This window comes from Eulemur rufifrons, chromosome 4 (genome assembly GCF_041146395.1).
Source record: "Eulemur rufifrons isolate Redbay chromosome 4, OSU_ERuf_1, whole genome shotgun sequence".
NCBI classification, from domain to species: domain Eukaryota; kingdom Metazoa; phylum Chordata; class Mammalia; order Primates; family Lemuridae; genus Eulemur; species Eulemur rufifrons.
Window position 1 is genome coordinate 23,615,072 of NC_090986.1, and position 20,265 is coordinate 23,635,336.

Below are 20,265 nucleotides of genomic sequence, written 5' to 3' on the forward strand. Positions count from 1 at the left end.
GGGGCTCAGCCATAAGGTCATTAGTAGTAGTACCATGATTTGTTGTATTAGCAGGTACAGGCATATCTTGTTTTATTGCAATTTGCTTTGTTGCACTTTGCAGATAATACGTCTTTTAAAAATTGCAGGTTTGTAGCAGCCCTTCATCCAACAAGTCTATCAGTGCCATTTTCCCCACAGCATGTGCTAAGTTCCTGTCTCTGTGTCACATTCTCGCAATATTTCAAACTTTTTTCATAATTATTATACATTATATCTCTTATGGAGATTTGTGATCAGTGATCTTTGAAGTTACTATGGTAATTGTTTTGGGGTGCCATGAACCATGCCCTCATCAGATGGTGAATTTAATGATAAACATCATGTGTGTTCTGACTGCTCCACCAATGGCCTAATGCCCATCTCTTTCCCTCTTTTGGGGTCTCCCTATTCCCTGAGACACAACAATATTGAAATTAGGCCAATTACTATCTCTATGATGGCTTTTAGGTGTTCAGCGGAAAGGAAGAGTTGCACATCTCTCACTTGAAATCAAAAGCTAGAAATGATTAAGCTTAGTGAGGCATATCAAAACACAAGATAGGTCAAAAGCTAGGCCTCTTGTGCCAAACAGTTTTAGCCAAGTTATGAATGCAAAGTAAAAGTTCTTGAAGGAAATTAAAAGTGTTACTCCAGTGAACATACGAATAAGAGAGTGAAACAGACTCAATGCTGATGTGGGAAAAATTTGAGTGGTCTGGACAGAAGATGAAACCAGCCACAACATTCCCATAAGCCAAAGCCTAATCCAGAACAAGTCCCCAACTCTTCAATTTTATGAAGGCTGAGAGAGGTGAGGAGCTGCAGGGAAAAGTTTGAAGCTAGCAGATGTGCGCTCATGAGGTTTAAGGAAAGAAGTTGCTTCCACAACGTAAAAGTGTGAAGTGAGCAGCAAGTGCTCCGTGGAGAAGCTGCAGCAAGTTATCCAGCAGATCTAGCTAAAGGTGGCCTTGACGAAGGTGGCTACATTAAACAACAGATTTTCAATGTGCATGAAACAGCATTCTGTTGGAAAAAGATGCCATCTAGGACTTTTATAGCTAGAAAAGAGAAGCCTGGCTTCAAAGCTTCAAAGGATAGGCTGACTCTCTTATCAGGGGCTAATGCAGATGGTGACTTGAAGTTTGAAGCCAATGCTCATTTTCCATCTGAAAATCTCAGGGCCCTTAAAAATTATGCTAAATCTACTCTGCCTATGCTCTAGAAATGGAACAACAAAGCCTGGATGACAGCACATCTGTTTACAGCATGGATTATTGAATATTTTAAGTCCACAGTTGAGATTTACTGCTCGGAAAAAAAGATTCCTTTCAAAATACTACAGCTCATTGACAATGCACCTGGTCACCAAGAGCTTTGATGGAGATATACAAGGAGATGAATGTTTTTCATGTCTGCTAACACAATATCCATTCTACAGCCCATGGATCAAGTAGAAATTTTAAATTTCAAGTCTTACTTTATTTAAGAAACACATTTTGTAAGGCTATAGCTGCCATAGATACAGTTGGCATGATTTATCCAATGGATCTGAGAAAAGTAAGTTGACCATCTTCCAGAAAGGATTCACTATTCTAGATGTCATTAAGAACATTCATGATTGATGAGAAGTCAGAATATTAACATGAACAGGAGTGTGGAAGAAGTTGATCCCGACCATCATGGATGACTCTGAGGGGTTCAAGACTTCAGTAGAGAAAGTCCCCACAGCTATGGTGGAAACAGCAAGAGAACTAGAATTAGAAGTGGAGCCTGAAAATGTGACTGAATTGCTGCAACCTCCAGATAAAACTAACCAATGAGGAATTGTTTCTTATGGATGAGCAAAACAAGTGATTTCTTGAGATAGAATCTACTCCTAGTGAAGCTGCTGTGAATTTTGTTGAAATGAAAACAAAGGATTTAGAAAATTACATAAACTTAGTTGATAAGGCAGCAGCAGGGTTTAAGAGGATTGACTTCAATTTTGAAAGAAGTTCTGCTGTGGGTAAAGTGCTATCAAACAGCATCGCATGTTACAGAGAAATCTTTCATGAAAGGAAGGGCCAATCAATATGGCAAACTTCAGTTTTCTTATTTTAAGAAACTGCCACAGCCACCCCAGCCTTCAGAAACCACCCTGATCAGGTCAGTATCTATCAACATTGGGGCAAGACTCTCCACCAGCAAAAAGATTATGACTTGCTGAAGGGTCAGATGATGGCTGTGTGTTTTTTTTTTTTCCCAACAATAAAGTATTTTTTAATAAAGGTATGTAAATTGGCTTTTTAGACAGTGCTATTGCACACTTAATAGACTACAGTATGGTGTAAGCAAAACTTTCATATGCACTGGGAAACAAAAAATTCATGTGACTCACTTTAATGCGATATTAGCTTTATTGCCGTGATCTGGAACTCAACCTGCAATATCTGCAAGGTATGCCTGTATTTGAGTTATAGGGACTAATGTTTTCATATTCCCAGGGCCTGCTTTCATACTCAAGTGGCCAGAGATGGCCACTGTAACCCAGGCTGAGCCCGTCACTCTAGCCACAGAGAGAGCCCGTCACTCTAGCCACAGAGAGAGCCACCAAAATGACCCTTAACTGTTTGTTTATTCTAATCAGAGTTGGTGTAGAAGATACCATTTTCTCTCTTGTCAAAAGATGTCAGAACATGTTCCTATAGTTGTCCAAAGCCATGGTCTGGGTCACGTCAGGATGGTGGCCTTAGACAATGGCCCTCACCTTCCAAGAGAAGCCAGGAAGAGAAAGAAGAGGGAGAACTGCTGGTTCTTAAGTTCTTGGACCCAGGCATTCCTGAACCCTGTTTTGTCCCTACCTTCTTTGGAGGGCACTACTTTTTCATTTAAGCTGCTTCAGTTGAATTTTTGTCTCTTGCGACCAGAGTTCCGATTAGCCTTGAGGATATCCTGTATACCCAGTTATGATTTATGATGTGAATTTTATGGAAAAATGTTCTTAGTGCCCATCAATCAACATACCTATTAGGATAAGTTGGGTTGGACTAAAATGATTACATGAGAAAACTTCTTACTTCTTATAGGATAAGATCTTCACTACCTGGATAGTAAAATGGATTCCACACTGGAGAAATGTATGAAAGACCTCATTTGCTCCCTAAAAGAAGTCTTTTTTTTTTTTTATCAGCATAAAGTTTGTCAAATTACTTTCATTTTTCCTTCCCTCTTCCCCATTCTCAATTATAATGGGCTTTAGAAACTGCTCTTTTATTAAAACAAAAAAAGGGAGCATTTTCTCTATTTTTTGCTGACCCTTTTGTGTGGATGCAAACATCTCCACATATATAGGAACTCACACACTCAGAAAAGCCAATGTTGTGTCCAGTGACAGGAGAATGATAAGGACACTAAAGTGACAAAGACTCTGAGAGAAAAACAGTGAGACAGAGAAGGACTCCATGCCCAAGATGCTTGGAAATAAGCTCAGATTGGAAAGATCTCTAGAACCACAAACTCCACACCAACTGGTGATTAAGCTCTGTAAGGCTCTGTGCCTTTCTCTCTGTGTCTCCATTGCTTGTCACAGGTCCCTGGCTTAATAAGCACTTGTGAAAAGAATGCTGAGTAATGATGAATTTGCTTATGTGACAACTACACTTCCATTTGGACCAGCTACCAATGTATGAGGTGGTGTTTGCTAGCTAGTGTTTTTAAACTATACCTTTCATCTCTGAAGTCACATCTAACTTTCCTTTTGAGTCCCTCATGCCCCAGTGTACTTCCATCATGTCACTGAGGAGCATTAGTGCTCTCACTAAACCACAAGCTCCTCGAGGGCAAGGAACTCAGCCTAATTTATTTATTCTACCCAGCACGTGCTGGATGCATGGGCTCATTAAATGTGTTGAATGAATGAATTCATGGTGCCTATCACATATTAAAACAGACTTCTGATAAGCCAGAGAGCCCACATGGAAACAAATTCATTAGAAACTTCTACAGCCTAGCACAGTGGTTCTCAAACTTTGCTGTGCATTGAAATCACCTGGGAGCTTTTACAAAAACCACCACAGCCTATGCCACCCCCAGACCAATTAAATAAGAAACTTTGGGGGAAGGGAAAGATGTCAGATCCTTCAGGTAATTCCAAAACATTGCCAAGTTGGAGAAGCACGGTCTAAGCAGGTGCTTCTCAAATGTCAATGTGCATGCCTGGAGCTGTTTTGAAGTTCAAATTCTGATGCCCAAGGTCTGGGGTGAGGCCCAAGATTCTGGAGGTTTAACAGGCCCCTAGGTGATGATAATGATGACACTTTTGGTCCCTAAGGGACAGTTAGGTTCCATGAGATTCTGGAGCTGTAGCAGGCTCCCAGATGATGCTAATGAGGTTGCTGCTAATCTCTAAAGGACAATAAGGTGACTCAGGGAAGCAAGCCTGGTCACAGGTTTTGGGGGTTTTTTTTGGCACCAGCCAGCCAGTACAGCTCCATTTTCATCTGAATTGCAATTGCTGTTCTGCATAAAATTTCAGTGGGGAAATTGGCCGTGTGAAAAGTAAAAGAAGAAGGGGGAAATTGGAATAGGGAAGAGGCAGTCACTGACAGATCCCTTACTGTGGGGCTTCTCTTAGGCGGCTGCTCTTGGCAGCTTGCTTTTTTCTCTACCTGGGCTGCGGTGGTGTGTCCTTCTTTGCCACTCTCTGAAGGCCTGGTGTGGTGCCCACTTTCTTGTCCACTGCAAAGCCTCTGAGCCCCTCTCCTAAGAAGATCCCAAACTAAAACAGTGCAGTCTCCGCAGACCCGCCCCTGAGGGATTTACTTATTGTGCTGAAGAAGGGAAGGAGGGGGAAAACCAAACCAAACGAAACCGAACAAAAAGGGGAAAACAACAACATAACTTAGGCAGCAGAGCAGCGGGAATAGCAGCCTTCCAGGGTCCCCCACTGTTGGGAAGAGCGGCCCGGCGGAGGGCGCTGCGGCAGGTGCAGGGGCGGGCGCCGCACTTACCATGACTGTGGCCGCGGCCGCGGCTGCCTGGGCGGCCACCGCGGCTTGGTTGGCTTGGTGCTGCGCAGCTTTGATTTTGGCCTGCAAGTGTGCAGGAGGGTGAAAATATTTGCATTTCTCCCTCATGCAACGCCCCTTTATGTAATCCATACAAACGGTTACGGTGTTGTCGTTTGTGTCGATCATGGTGCTGTCGGCAGGGTGTGCAAAGCGGCAGTCGGTCTCTCCCCGGGCGCAGTTCCCTCGCTGGAACTCCCTGCATACCTGAGACACAGGGAAGAAGAGCCGCGATGCAGCACAGAGCCTGGCGGCCCCGCGCTGAGAAACAGACGCTTGCTTTCCCTTTCTTTGAATGGTGGCTTTTGTGCCATGCACAGTACAATTTTGATTATCCGGAACCCAAGCAACCAGAATCTCTGCCAAACTCACTTGAGTTTTGTTTTTCTCCCTTTCCTAGGATGAAAATCTGTATTGAGAAAATAATCCAAAATCTGCAGTTTAGATAAAATAAGAAAGAAAAATCAACAAGGCCTTCATTGTCCCTGAGTAGCATATCATTTTTCTATCTCTGTATACATGTCTTTAAATCTCCTACCCAGACAAGAACTTTGGGGATGCCATACGGGTTTTTTTTGTTTGTTTGTTTTTTTGTTTTGCGTGGAGGGGTAATTTCCTCATGCATCAAACTACCAGGTCATAGTCCTGCAACTCCACAAACAACCAGAGGAAATGGCAAACTTGTTCCTCCTGTCTCTGACGATGGGGAGTGCGTTGGGTGAACGCTAATACTCCTGTTTGTCCCTCTTCGCCCTGCTCTACAAAGATAACTTATAATCATAAACCAAGAGCAATATCTAAGACACCAAAACTTTCATTTTAAGGTTATTATATTATTATTTTTGACAGCACGGAAAGAAGATAAGAAAGTAAAGATAAAACAAGAGAAATATGGCAAGAGACTAAGGTAAAGAAATAAACTGAGGGGAGCAGAATAGAGCTGGAAGTGTTGAGATTTTTAATTCTTTAATCCCAAATTATCCTGAAATCTCAAGTAACTAGAATTGCCCATCCTCTGAGAATTCTGGTGGATCAAGATTTTACTTACAAAGAAAGATTTCTTTAGAATTTGAAGAGCATTCTTAATTATACCCTGAATATAGACAACATGAAATAATATGAATAACGTACATATTGTTTATATAATTCTTCCCTGCTTATACATAGCATACATATCATTAGCAAGAAAAAATTGCTAGTAGAGTTGTAAGTTTATCTCTTTTCAGGCTCCAGTTCCAAAGTGTGTAAGTAAGTGTTGGTTCACACCTTGATCGCCTTGATGTTTATGAAGGGCCACTGACTTGAAATTCAAGTCTTGTGAAAGTCAAACATAGTTGCAAAATACTGTTTCACTGACCAGTGGCCAGGCAAGGTTGAAGGGTAAACAGCATGAATTATAAGATTGTTCAGTGTTTCCTCCTACTTTGAATATTAGCCAACATTCTCTCTGTAGTTCATAAAACGTACAAAATAAAAATCGCTAAGATGTTCGCACAGATTCTGAGTAAGCCTTCCTCTATAAATGGAATGACTCCTGTCTGTTACAGCATCATAGGTGCAGACAAGCCGTCAAGCACCTACCGAGGGGCTCTGCGTGCCGCTGACTTCAGTCCTGGTTTGAATGAACCGAAAGGCACCCTGCTAAAGTCATTGTGAATCATTTTCACATATGTCTTTGTCTACTAGCACTGTTGGGAAGGACTATTTGTTCCCAATTCTGCTGATTTAATTTGTTTTCTAAAACAGTCACATACCGAACACAAAAGCTCCATGGGTCCAGCAGGTGGAGCCCAAAACACTTTTCCAGTCTCATGAAAGGTCTATTCAGTGCTAACAGGGATAGGCTCTATCTATTCAAAATAGAAGCAATTACACTTTACATTCTCTTAAACTGGGGATCCATATACTTCAGATTGAAGTTGAGTGAAAACATTTATATCTTTAAAAATATTTGCAGTTTGAAATTCTGCATTTTAAAACATTCACAGGATATTCCTCAGCAATATTTCATTGCCCTCAAGGTTTACTGGGTTGAGATGTAAACAAATGCACATTGAAAGAACATTCTGTAAAGATACAACGTAAAGTACAGTATACGTCCTAACCATGTACATGTCACCTAAGAACTTCAATCACTAATGGAATTAGAGGAGCTCTTTGAAAAATCTATGAGAATCTTTACACACTCTTATTATATGCTCTATTAAACATCACAGGGATGTAGTAGTAAGAGAAATGAATTCTCCAGCTGTGAGTAAAGAGAAATTTTACCCAACAAAGTACAAGAGGGTTGGCTCCACTCATGACTTAAGAATTATGTTTTAGTCTGAACTTGTTTTCTTGAATGTTCTAAATAGAACACTTGAATTTAGGTTAAAGAAAATATCTCAATTAATAACTAAATTTACCCAGCTTCCAATTCTCCCCTGTTTACCAAGAACACAATCAGGGCTGATATCCTAGCACATACCAGAGCAGCCATACTTGTTCTTAAAATATTAAAGTATGACCATACCAATTGGTAAAGAGTTGTAATCCCACTTCCTCCCACCACTGTCCCTGAGTGTCCCCCATTGCGCTGGTTGCTGGTCTCTTGATCTGCCAGTTTCCAGAACTTTCTAGGATCTAGCAGGGGCTAGTGCCTGGCACAGTGGGAGACCTTCAGGAATGGAGCCATCTCTATGCCTGCATAGTGACTGATTCAATACTCTATTGATTGTTTAATATTTTGACCTTAAACACATTCCATGCACCTGATTTTTGTTTGTATTAAAGTTATTCCTTTCCCACAGACTAATTTCCTTTTTACTTGGCCTTTATTTCAAACCATAGAATTATGAATGCATAGGTTTTAGATGAGAGAGAGAGAGAGAGAGAGAGAGTGTGTGTGTGTGTGTGTGTGTGCCGGTGTGCACGGCTGTTTTACCGGATTGAATTAGTATCTCCCAAGCTATCACTTACATAGAAGTATACTTCTACAACGAATGCATCTCAAAACATACACATAATTGAAATACCTCCAGTTTGTCAGTCCTGAGAAGTTTCTGAGTTGCAGTTGAGCCCGGGACAGTGACAGGTGGACTTCCGGGAACAATAACGGGTGTGGTGGGTAGAATTTCCGTTGGGACTAACCCAACTCCAGGGGTTACAGGTGCTAAGTAAGGAGCAAAGCTAATAGCCGTATTTGTCCCTATGGCAGGACCTACAGGAAAAGTGGGCTGTTAAAGGAAGACAACACAGGAAAAAGATTTCTTTAGAATAAAACTTTTAAAAATCACCAGCAAATGTCATTTGAGCAAAATATATTCATCATATACTCTTTGTGTTAATTACATAATTTAATGCTGAACTGTGATAAAAATAAAATCCATACAGATCCTTTCTTCCCCAAACTATACAAACATATAGGAGAACATCTTAGAAACCTAATAACAGGAAACAGATTAAACTTTTGTTGCTATGAAAGTGTTCTCAACAAAAGAAAATAACAATTTCTACTCTGCTCATCATTCTAAGCAATTGAATGTTATAACACTAAGGTAGTAAAACCTATGGAATACTGATTGGTAATCTTTGATTTTTTCTACATGTTTCTTCTCAAAGGGAGAGGACTGAAGAAAACTCTTGATTATAGCCTGATTTTGAAGTTGACGAAGTTTACTCATTCTCAAAATGTGGGGCTTACTTGGGATTTTATTTTGGTCAAACTTGCCAGTATGTTTCCATATTCCATCACGAGCATGTATAGTCCCAAAAGTCATACACAGTTTCCATATAGACCTACTATTTTTCACTCTTACTCAATTATGTCTAGATCCAACCTTCCCTTCCTGAAAGGTTGGGCAGAAGAGCTTGAACTTTTTAATTGACTAATTTCTCAACTGGCTATTAAAAGTTGGTTTGGTTTCCTGGGTCACAAAATCAACATAGCAGTGACAAGAGCATACAGTACCTTATTACATTTGTTCCCTATCACTACAGTCCTCGTCCAGGAATCAGAAGAAATATGCTAGTGGATTGATAGGCTGATTATTTTTTAAAAGCTCTACCTAAAAATATGTAAATAATTCTGCCTTTCAGAAAGGAAATAATATACATTTAAGAGAACAACAAACCTTGTTTTTTACCCTTTAAGAACCACTGTTAGAAATTTTAAATGCTAAATATTTTTCTTAGAATAAATTTTACACTGAATTGGACCTAAATGCTTCTTGTTTGTTTTTCAGTGACAATTTTTAACCTGTTTGTTTTCAGATATTTGCAATCACATGTTAATGTACTTTTTTAACATTGAACTAGGGTGTTGCCAGTGTCATGCTTCTTCTCTATTTATACATTGTGAGTGACATTCTCATTGTCTATTTATGACCCTGAATGAGTTTTTTAACTATGTCTAGTTAAACACATTTTTCTTTATGGCAATAAGAGAAGAATATCTCTTATAAATGGTCATGATGGAAAATAGTAAATTATTGATAATGTATGCAGGGAGTTCTTGGAGAGGCTGGAAAGTCTTTACTGAAGTGGCTGGGGGCTGGAAGAGGACATGTTAATGGTCTTAGAGGGCTGCCAGGTCAGTACACCCACCAGGAACTCCTAGATCTTTACGGCTCAGATATAGAATTCACTTTGGGAGAGAGTTACAATATGAAGTCTCAACATGGGAAATAGATGGCAGTTAGAATTTTTTTCCTTCCTTGACTTTTTACAACATTTTATATATGTGTATTATCCATTTGAGTTATAATTATACAAAGTGTGGTTTTCAGTAACTGTAGCTTTTATAATTTAGTACTGTTGGAAAAAAGCCAGGTGACTTAAATAGTAAACGTACTATGTAAAGATTTAAAAAAAAAAATCAGTTCTGAAAGTTGGAAATCACAACACATCAGGAATTCAATGGAGCAACTATATCATAAATATCAGGGGTGGGGGACATTTGAAAAAGAGAGGTAAAATGTGACTCAATAAATCTAGCCAGGAGCTTGAAGTTTGCATTTAAAAATTTTTACTACATGATCTGTCATGACAGGTGGCCAAATTTGGGGACCACTCTTATAAATGAGGAGTGAAAACAGTATTAGAAATATTTGCACTAAATGAGTAATTTTACCCAAGACTCATTATCAAAGTAAACATTTAGAGAAAATGTTCCTCCCTCGTGCCTCCATTTTGATTTTCTCTGGAAGTAAATTTCCAACCCTCCCTTTCCACAGATCACCCAAGACGCTGGCCAGCGTGGTAACCACACACGTGGTGCCTTCTCTGTCAATAGGATGTGAGAAGCTCAAAACTTACTTCCCAAAACATTTTTGGATATCAACAAATCTATTCCAATTAGCTAAATTTTGCCTTAAAAAATATAGGTTACTTGTTTATCTGATTTAACAAGCTAAAATGAATGTTCCAATAGTTTTATTGATGATGCTGTAATATAGGTCACAGAGAAATAGTATTATTTAAAAGTAAATCCACAGATTTTTGACTCCGAGAGACCTGAATTCAAATCTAGTGCTCTGCCACTTACTAATTCTTAGCCTGGGGAGGAAATTAACCTCTCTGAGCTTTAATTTTCTCATCCACAATAAGGAAGTAAAACTACTTAACTTAAAGGGTTGGACCGAATGAGGGGCTATTTCTCTCCTATTTCCCATGGTCAGAACCCAATAAATAGCACTGTCATTAGTAGGTCAAAAATCAAGTAAAGGTTTGGGGTTTTATTTTGCCTCAAATTATCCAATGATCCTATAACAGGAATGTAATCAACATAGCAATATAACAGATAGGGGTATAAAACTGAGTTAAATTATAGCACTAATCTTCTCTTTTTTGAAATATGAGCTGGGAAAATAAATATTTTCTACTATGTGGAACTGACTGAAAGTTAAAAGTTAATAGGCCAATTGAGATAGACTCAGTTGGATATTTTCCTTTTTTTAATGTGGAGTGTTTTTCATTGAAGTTCATTAGTAAAAAATACAGTTACAGTGATTTGCAGAGATGTGCACTCTGTAATAGTATTATTAACAACAATACTTCACATCTGCAAAAGGTTCTGGCTGTCCTCAAAGCATTCTCACACTCCTTGTCCTCTTTACTCTTCCCAAACTCGCCATGAGAAGCAAGTGCGGCAGCAAGAACGGCAGTCTTACAGGTGAGAACAACTCAGAGTGGAGACGCTAAGGGCTAACCCAAGGTCTGTGCTTCCAGGCAGGGTCAAGGCACAACACCACGAACTCCCGGCTCCCAGTCGGGGGCTATTCCACCTTCTGTGCTCACTAGATTTCCTTGGCAATTTCTTAAAACAAAAGAGGAAAGAAAAACCTACAAACGAGTTGCCTGTGTGACTCTGGAGCAAACAGAGTGGTACTGGGGAGTTGGACAGGAGTGTGTCCCATGGCCAGCCTGGGCTTTCTGCAGACAAGACGTGTGGGGACCCGATGCTTTGGAAAACTGCTGCTCAGATCCTGGATTCAAATTAAACTCCCTAGGTAGAGTCTTGGCAGATCAGGCATCCTGGTGTCTGAATTCGGTTCTCAGCCTGTGGCTCAGGAACGAGAAGGGCGGCCCCTTCCCGTGATCGTGCTCTGGAAGCACACCAGCGCCGGCGCGGGAGGATCAGCCCTGCGGCCCTGCAGCAGAGCCGCTGCCAGGCTGCCGGAGACAGCCTCCATTTGGTCCCGTCATCTCGTCATCTCGCAGCGCTCACCCACAGCGAAAGAGGCCCGAGGACAAGGTTTGCAGGACTTCTTGAGGAAAATCGCTTCTGAAATGCTGGTCTGGCGACTTCCTCCCTCTGTTCCTCACTCCACCTTCCTGTGTTTCTCTCCCTGGGTTCCTCTCTCTCTACTCGTTTCCACTCCATGGCATCAGTAGATCCAGGTTTAGAGGTGACAAACACACTCTCACACTCACTGCACACTCGCGCACACTCGCACTTACATTCACTACACATGCACACTCACACTTGCACACACATTCACTGCACACAACATACAACACACAGACACACATACATTCACTACACACATGTACACTCACAACACACACTCATACATTCACTACACATATATACTCACAACACACTTGCGCACACTACACACAACAAAACACAACACACAGACACACACAGACACTCACACTTGCACACACACATAACTCACACACATTCACCCACATACATTCACTACACACATACACTCACAACACACTTGCACATACACTCACTACATACAACACACAACACAGTCACACACATACACTCACATGCACACATATAACACATTCACACTCACTATATACTCACACTCGTGCACTCACAATGCAACACAGTCACACACATTTGCAGCAGTGCACACTTGCACACACACTCACGGCCTCCCATACAGCTTCTGTACCTTGCACGCACATGTGAAGACTGTGTGTGCTCCGGGAGGGAACAGCAAAACAAATTTCAGCTCTACACTAACAGGAATCAGGGAGAGAAAAACTGCTAGGAGGAATGGGCTGGTGGGGGGAACTTTTGAAACACAGGGAATATGAGACAGAAGAGTTGTAAGAGGAAAGAATGGCTTGAATTTTCATTCATTTAATAAATATTTATTGGTACGGACATGGTGCCAGAACACTGTGTATATGTTTATTGAACTGAAACCCTAGTGGGAAAGAACAAAACAACAAAATTACAGTTTGTTTGCATGGGTAAGCAGAGAAGAGGAGTCTCACTGATAAGGATGGTGGGAATTGGAGGTGGGTTGTAGGGGTGGGTCTGGGTCGCTATGAGTAAGGTGAGTTAACCTGTGATGAGCACGAGGACACGTCAGCAAGGGCGAAGGCCAGGAGGCACACAGAGCTCAAAATCTGCTTTGGTCTCAGTAGACACAGGCAGAGTGGCTCAGGATAAGATGGCGAGCTGGTGGGGACCAGATCACAGAAGCCATTGGGGGTCATAGTCAAGGTCAAATGTTTAGGCTTTATCCCTAGTAGAACAAGAAAGTATTGAAGGCCTTTAAGTAGGACAGTCATATGATCCTATTTATGTTCTAAAAAGATTCCTCTTTTTAAAGAGTTGCTGCATATTGGAAATATTGGAGTAGTTCAAGAGTGGAAATTGAAAGATTAGGAAAGAAACATTTATATGGTATTTGAAAAAAGGTTGCTGGGGGCTCAGACGAGGGTGCTGAGAGGTGAAGTAGATGTGTTTGAAGGCAGGTGTGACAGAATTTGCTAAGGAACTGAACATCAAAGAACAAGCAGGAAAGAGTCCGCTGGATTTGGGTGTGAGATTGTCAGTTCACGGTACCGTTTACTGAAATGGGAATGGAGTGTAGTGAAGAATTTGATTTTGAACACGTCACGATCCTGTAAGAAATTTAAAGGTGAGTCTAGTAGGAAGTTGGATATATGAGCCTAAGGCTAGGAGGAGAGGTTTAGACTGGAAACACACATTTGGGGGTTCTCGGCCTGTAGATGATTGACAGCCACATGAGTGGATGAGACCACAAAGGAGAGGGTAGATGGAAAGAAATATCCAGTTCTAGGAGCCTCAACATATATAGAGAAATATAATGGGCAAAGGAGACAGAGGAAGAAGGAGTGATCAGAGAGAAGGGAGAATTTAAGAGCGGAGAGATTGGTTATGTGTGTTGAGTATAGCTAAGGGAACAAATAAATTGTCTTAGTCCATTCTGGCTTCAACAACAAAATATCATAAACTAGGTGGTTGATAAACACCAGAAATTTATTTTTCACGGTTCTGGAGTCTGGGATGTCAGGATCAAGGTGCTGGCAGATTGGACGTCTGGTGAGGGCCTGCTTTCCAGTTCATAGACAGCACCTTCTCACTGTGTCCTCACATGGCAGAAAGGTGAGGGTTCTCCTCCGTATTTCTTCTTGAAAGGACACTAATGTCATTCATGAGAGCTCCATCTTCATGACCTAATCACCTCCCATAGGTCCTACCTCCTAATACCATCACCTTGGGGGTTAGGACTTCAACATATGAATTTTGCAGGGGACACAAAGATTCTGACTATAGCAGCAATGACGGCAAAAAGTGACCATCGGTTTGGTGATATGGAGGACATTGGCGAGAGATATCAGTGGAAGGGGTTCAGAGGTGGACAGAGGAAGGAGGGAGTGGGAAAACTATCCATAGCACTTTAAAGAAGTTTAGCCTAGAAGGAGACCTAAAAATGGACTAATAGTACTTTCGACTCTGCGGATCAGTTTATCTGTCTTAAGCAATTTCTGCATCTATTAGTTTCTTGTAGCTGCTATAAACGAATTACCACAAACCTGATGGCTTAAAACAACGCACATTTATTATCCTTTCCTAGTTCCGGAGGCCAGTGGCCCCACGTCAGTTTCGCCGGGCCAACATCAAGGTGTCCGAAGTTCCTTGCACCCCCAGAGGCCCTAGGGGAGAGTCCGTTCCTCGTCTCTTCCACCTTCTGGTGGCTGCCGGCCTGCCCTGGATTGTGGCCACATCACTCCAATCTCTGCCTCTGTGGTCACATAGCCTTTCTCCTCTTCCATCTGTACCAAATCTCCCTCTGCCTCCTCTTTGAAGGACACTTACAAGTGCATTTATTCCAGGAGGATCTCCCTATCTCAACATTCTTAACTTCCTCCCATCTGCAAAGACCTTACTTCCATAGACGATGACATCATAAGCACCAGGAACCTTCAAGGGCCATTACTCAGCTGACTATACTAATTTGAAATCATTTGTTGGTGGAGGTGATGATTTTTAAACATGTCATATTTTTATTCCAATACTTCTTGTGATTTAAAAACTCCCACAAAAATATTTAACTATAATATTTCTTTTTCGTAGAGAAATAGTGATTATTGACCTCTGATTCATGTTTGAAACAATACATAAACATAACTTTCAAAAAAAGTCCAACCAATAGTTGCCAGCAGGAATGGAATTTTCTTATTAACAGTGCCATCCTTGAGTACCTGGGGTCAATCCTTGTTAATTCTAAATAAATAGGCTGTGTATGAGTCAAAGGAGAGTGACACATAATGCACTGTTGCTATGTTGACATTGCTGGTTCTAAATTTATTGCCAAAAACATCGTTTAATATGTATAACTAAATTATTTTAGCAGTTAGGTAATTTAATAAAATCATTTATATGTATGCATCAATAAAGAGAACCATAAATTATACATGTGTGTAGTTTTAAATAGAACCACTTAAATGCCTATTTTTGGTAGGAAATGTGTTCAGAACTCTCTCTGTGTTCAGTCCTTACATCTGGGCAAGTTCTTACTCATCCTTGACAATACACTTATTTGAGCCTCCTCCAGGCAGCCTTTCCTCATCCAATCTCATCATTTCCTGGGCCTGAATCTCACTCTGCCCTTTTCATGTGTCTGTCGATGTCCAAAAGACCGTATCTTATTTATTTTGGAGCCCTCTGCATCTGGCATTTCTTTTACTCTGGGCAAAGCTGGTTCCTGGCGACTTTGTGCAGAAACCTGGAAACAACAGAATTGCTAACAGCCTGCACAGATTCTGACTCCTCTTCTGGGCCAGCCTTGCCCTCCCCACCCCATCTCACGGGAGGACGCTAGAAAAGCCGAATTCACGGGTAGGTGTCCCTTTTAATTTAACAGCTTCAGTCACACAGACTTTTCCTACAATAAAGACTGATTTTTAAACAATAGCCTTTTGTGCATGTACTTTTTGTTAAAAAAAAATAAAAAGCAAATTTCACTTACTTTTGCTTTTTTAAAAATTATTAATAGCTTGTTTCTGACAAATAATTCAAAAATGTAAATGAAACCTACTAAAGTCAAATGCATTCCTTTTCCCAAGGGTGCCATTCCAAAAACAGTTTCCATACCTTTATGGAAGCACTTTCAAACACAGTGAAACCAGGGGGGAAATATTAGGCAATATATATTCCTGTGAACCCCCTTGGGCATTTGATCTTGTGGTCATTGTCACCACTGCCACACCCTTCGCAGGCCTCTGAGAGACAGGAGACCTGACTCCGGCAGGCTTTCTTTTCCTGGTGCTGCCTTTGCCATCCTTCCTTGGGGCCGCTGTCAGGCCCCAGCTGGAGCGGACCGTGGAAAGCGCTCTTGCTAGCATGTCTGAGTTAACTCCCAGCTCCACAATTTATTAGCTGCATGGCATTGGGGAAATCATTGAAATTCTCTGGTTTCTCACTTTCCTCATCCTTAAAGTGGTGCCATTGAACTAAATAATCTCTTTGCTACATCGCTAAAAATATTTTAGGCATCACAACCTCTCTTCGATACATAGATTATCAATTCACACTCTAAATGAAAATGTAGAACTATTTCCATTCTAAGATGGTTCAGATACAGAGTTTACTAATGAGAAAGAGTTGGAATGACACAAATTCTCCGGATATTGATCAGAAATTGTCTTTGCCTCCTGTTTCCACAAATATGTTTTCATTAAAAAATTTTTTTAAAAAACCTATCTTCTAGCATCTATTAAGCTTCAGAACTATTTGCTTTAATTGTAACCAAAGTGACAAAGTGGAGGGAGGTCACCTTGGGTCAATGTGGCATTGCTCGTACCAACACTTTAATCACCCAGCCCATCATTAGATAAGATGTACTCACCACTGGATGAAGTGGTGTTCCTGGAAACATAAATTGCATCTGCTGGGCAAGCATCGCTGCTGCAGTTTTTTGCTGGATCAAATTGTTCCTCCCATTAATTTCTAGTTGAGTTTTTAAGTGTGTCGGAGGGTGAAGATACTTGCAGTTCTCTCTGGAACAACGGCCCTGTAAAATGAATGTTTTGGTTTTAAGATTGTCACAAGTAGCTTGCAACTCCGACATCAACCATTTCACAATTGCTTCTTATATATACACAAAGTCAAGGATCCTGTGTGTGTGTGTGTGTGTGTGTGTGTGTGTGTATGTCTATGCTGGGGTGGGGAGGAGTGAATCAAACATTACATGATTATTAAGGTTGCTTGAACCTGTTGAGCAGAGAAGCTTCCTGGGTTTTTTTTTTAAATTCCTTTTCTTTCTTTTTTTAATGGATTCTAAACACTGACAATAGATGCCAAAGAAACGTGGTTGCTGAGCGTAAAGGAAAGATCCTTCTCCTACGCAGTATGGAAAGCAATCAGAGGGGCATATCTATCGTGACCCATCAAAAGGAGTCTTTGAACTTGCTACACACTGGTTTGTACATGCTACAGTGATATCAGCGATATCCAGGTATGAATAGTTATACGACAAATTTGTGCAGTGGAGATAGTAATAAGAATTTTAAATATGTGCTCCAGATTAGCTGAAGACATCCTTTATTTCGACTTATTGATGAAGAGGCAATAATTATACAGGGGTGGACATTTCTTGGTGATGTATGCACAGGTCAAAGTCCCAGGCCTGAGTTCAGATCACCATCTGCAACTGGTACTTTGTAACACAAAAGTTACCACTCTATTATTCCTGCCCCACCCCATGACAGGAGTATCAAATTTGATGTCATGATGTACCACAGTGAAGAGTGTTCATGGCTAAAGAAACATTGGATGCTAAAGCTGGCAAAACAAACAGAAAAATAACTAGGTAACAGGTGTGCATAAAACCAGGCTCAAAGAGTCATCGCCTATGGCAGTGTTTATACTTAATTCCCAAGTTTTCAAAACACTTGTTGAGAGAATTATGTTGATGTGTGAATTGTATAATTTCTGGAGAAAGAATAGCAAACTGTGTTAACCAGTTTGAGTATTATCATTCCCTAAAGAATTAGTCTATTTGCAACCAAGAAAAGAGAATATGGATTTGTTTACCAGATATAAAAATAATTTTAAAAAGCAAGCTTGGTGGATCTGGGGAAATGAATTTGTTTATAGTCATCCTAATTCTAAACATCTGGAGTTCTCACTCTGCTTCCCACTAATTTCAGCTGCACTTTTGGCAGCTCAGGCTCCCTCTCTGGAGTTTGAATCTTCCCCCACGGCCGTGGAGAGGGGAAGACGTGGGTCCTCTTCTCAGTCCTGGTGGTCTGTGCTGATCAACCGATGCTGTCCTGAGGGTCTACTGTTAGCAGCATTAGCAGTTGCGTCCCCCTCTTTGGGGTGGATAACCAGGTGGGTGCTGAGGATATCAAAATGAACAGGTCCTCCTTTTCTGCTAGTAAGAGTCTATAATAATGGGCAATGTCAGTGTGTCTCCTTAGTCTCAAGTTCATATTGTGGATGTTTCATTCAGTCTGCTACGTACGAACAGACAGGCAAGTGTTAGAAGGTCTAGCGGAAAGATACAGGTAAATGGAAACTGCAACTGGAACCCAATCTAAATCAAAGCAGTCTAAGAATCTCTCTCTCCATCTGCTTCTCTCTGCACATCGGATCTTTTTGATTTTTACTTCTAACTTTACTCATTGCTTTGTGACTTCTCAGTCCCTCCAGCCCTGTCAACTTGCTTCAGGCATCTCTTACTTTACTTCCCTTTTTTCTCTCCCTTGACAATTGACTCGGTCTCTCCGTTTGTTAAAATCAAATCTCTAAGAGAGCATTGGAGTTGAGCCAGCACATAAAACGCAGGTCTCTGGAATGGCTGTCTTTATGTCTGCTGGCTAAATATGATCCGATCGTCTATGATGGAAGGTGGTTGGTCATAGGAAACAGAACACAGCTATAGCCCTTCAGCTGGTTGTGGGAGGATTAAACAGAACACATTTCTTGTATAGAGGATAAGCCATGCCAGGCTTCTCTCTAACAACCTCAGTCCAAACTCTCTTCAGCCACAAACACTGCACTTGGAAGCTGACACCCAGAGAAGCTCACGTATACAAGGTGCACCTATGGGGGGTCTAACGGAGAGATTGGGGGAAGCAGAATTCTACAGAATGGGAATGGAATTAGTGAAATGTCCACATTTCTAACTGTATGGCTATTTAATTTTGTTCACTCATATAATTGTTAATTTGATCACTAGTCTTTTAATGTAGCTTTGTAACTGTATATACAAATTTTGATTTGGCTGGAAAAATACAATTTTCTTATAAATGCTATTATCCCTTGGTACAACTGGGACTTTTAGGGAACTATACATACTATTTTTGGCTAATAGAAAATGGTTTATGCCATCAAATTAGTAATTTATTGATGGAAGCTTCTTTTTCATGAGAATTAATATCATTTCCTAATGTCCTTACATACTCCTACTAAGAAATATTATTGATCTCCTACATCCCAGGAAATTTGTATATGTTTATCTCATTTTCTCCTTATAACAGTAGTAATCATCCCTACTTTACAAAATAGCAGCCAGCGGGCTAGGTATAGTGGCTCAGGCCTGTAATACTACCATTTTGGGAGGCCAAGGCAGGAGGATTGCTTGAGCTCAGGAGTTCGAGCATGCAGTGAGCTATGATCAGACCACTGCACTCCACCCTGGGTAACAGAGTGAGACCCTGTCTCTAAAGAAATAGGAACAAAAAACAAAATAGCAGATGGGCTCAGAAGATTAAGGAACATTTCCAAGGTCATCTTACTGGTAAGTGGCAGAACTAGATTTTAAATCCTGGTCTATCTGACTCAATTATATCAGTATGCCAAGCTATTTATTAGCAATACTTACCATCCAGGAAGGATAAAACTCTAGCATTATCTTTCATAAAATAATAGGATGCATAACAAAATATTAAATATAATAAAATATATATGAGAATTTGGGAATGGAAAGTGATTATTTGCCTGGACCTACACATTGGGGGAACGGAGGAATAGTTAAGCTCACAGTTCTCGGCTTATAACTTGGCTCTGCTTTTTCCTAGCTATGTGGCTTTGAGCAATTCCTCGAATTTTTTCTTCATTTGCACAATGAAAATAATTATTGTGTCTTCCTCTTAGTGCTGTTGTGTGATTAAATGAGTTAACACATGCATAAGGCTCAGAAAAATGTCCAGCACATAGTAAGCACTGAGTAAATGATGTTATTATCATTAAAGAAAGAAAAATATCTCTATATGGTATTTTGCTTCCAGTAAGTATGGGATCACCAATCTAGTAGTATTTTGATTGGCTCTTTGGTTCTTCCATAGAATAAACTTTCACATTAAAACATGATAAAAGCTACTTATTTACACTTATTCAAGCATTTTGTGTTTAAAATCATTTTCAGTTCTCCAGGGTATTTCTTCTGCAAGTGCCCATATTTAAAGAGACAACCCTGAATCCCAGCTC

At 40.6% G+C, this 20,265-nt stretch overlaps 1 protein-coding gene across 23 annotated transcripts in view; it reads right to left on the reverse strand.

Annotated features, from left to right (window-relative positions):
* MBNL2 (muscleblind like splicing regulator 2) overlaps positions 1–20,265 on the reverse strand; it is a 156,835-nt gene that overhangs the window by 38,823 nt on the left and 97,747 nt on the right. For 17 of the 23 annotated variants that reach the window (XM_069467642.1, XM_069467641.1, XM_069467640.1 and 14 more), the window contains 3 exons: positions 16,679–16,843; positions 8,084–8,284; positions 5,010–5,273 (listed from right to left, as the gene is read on the reverse strand). In XM_069467642.1, coding sequence (XP_069323743.1) covers positions 5,010–5,273; positions 8,084–8,284; positions 16,679–16,843 — 630 coding nt within the window. The remainder of the gene's footprint in view (positions 1–5,009; positions 5,274–8,083; positions 8,285–16,678; positions 16,844–20,265) is intronic. The other 6 variants (XM_069467650.1, XM_069467649.1, XM_069467648.1 and 3 more) reach the window with 3 other exon arrangements.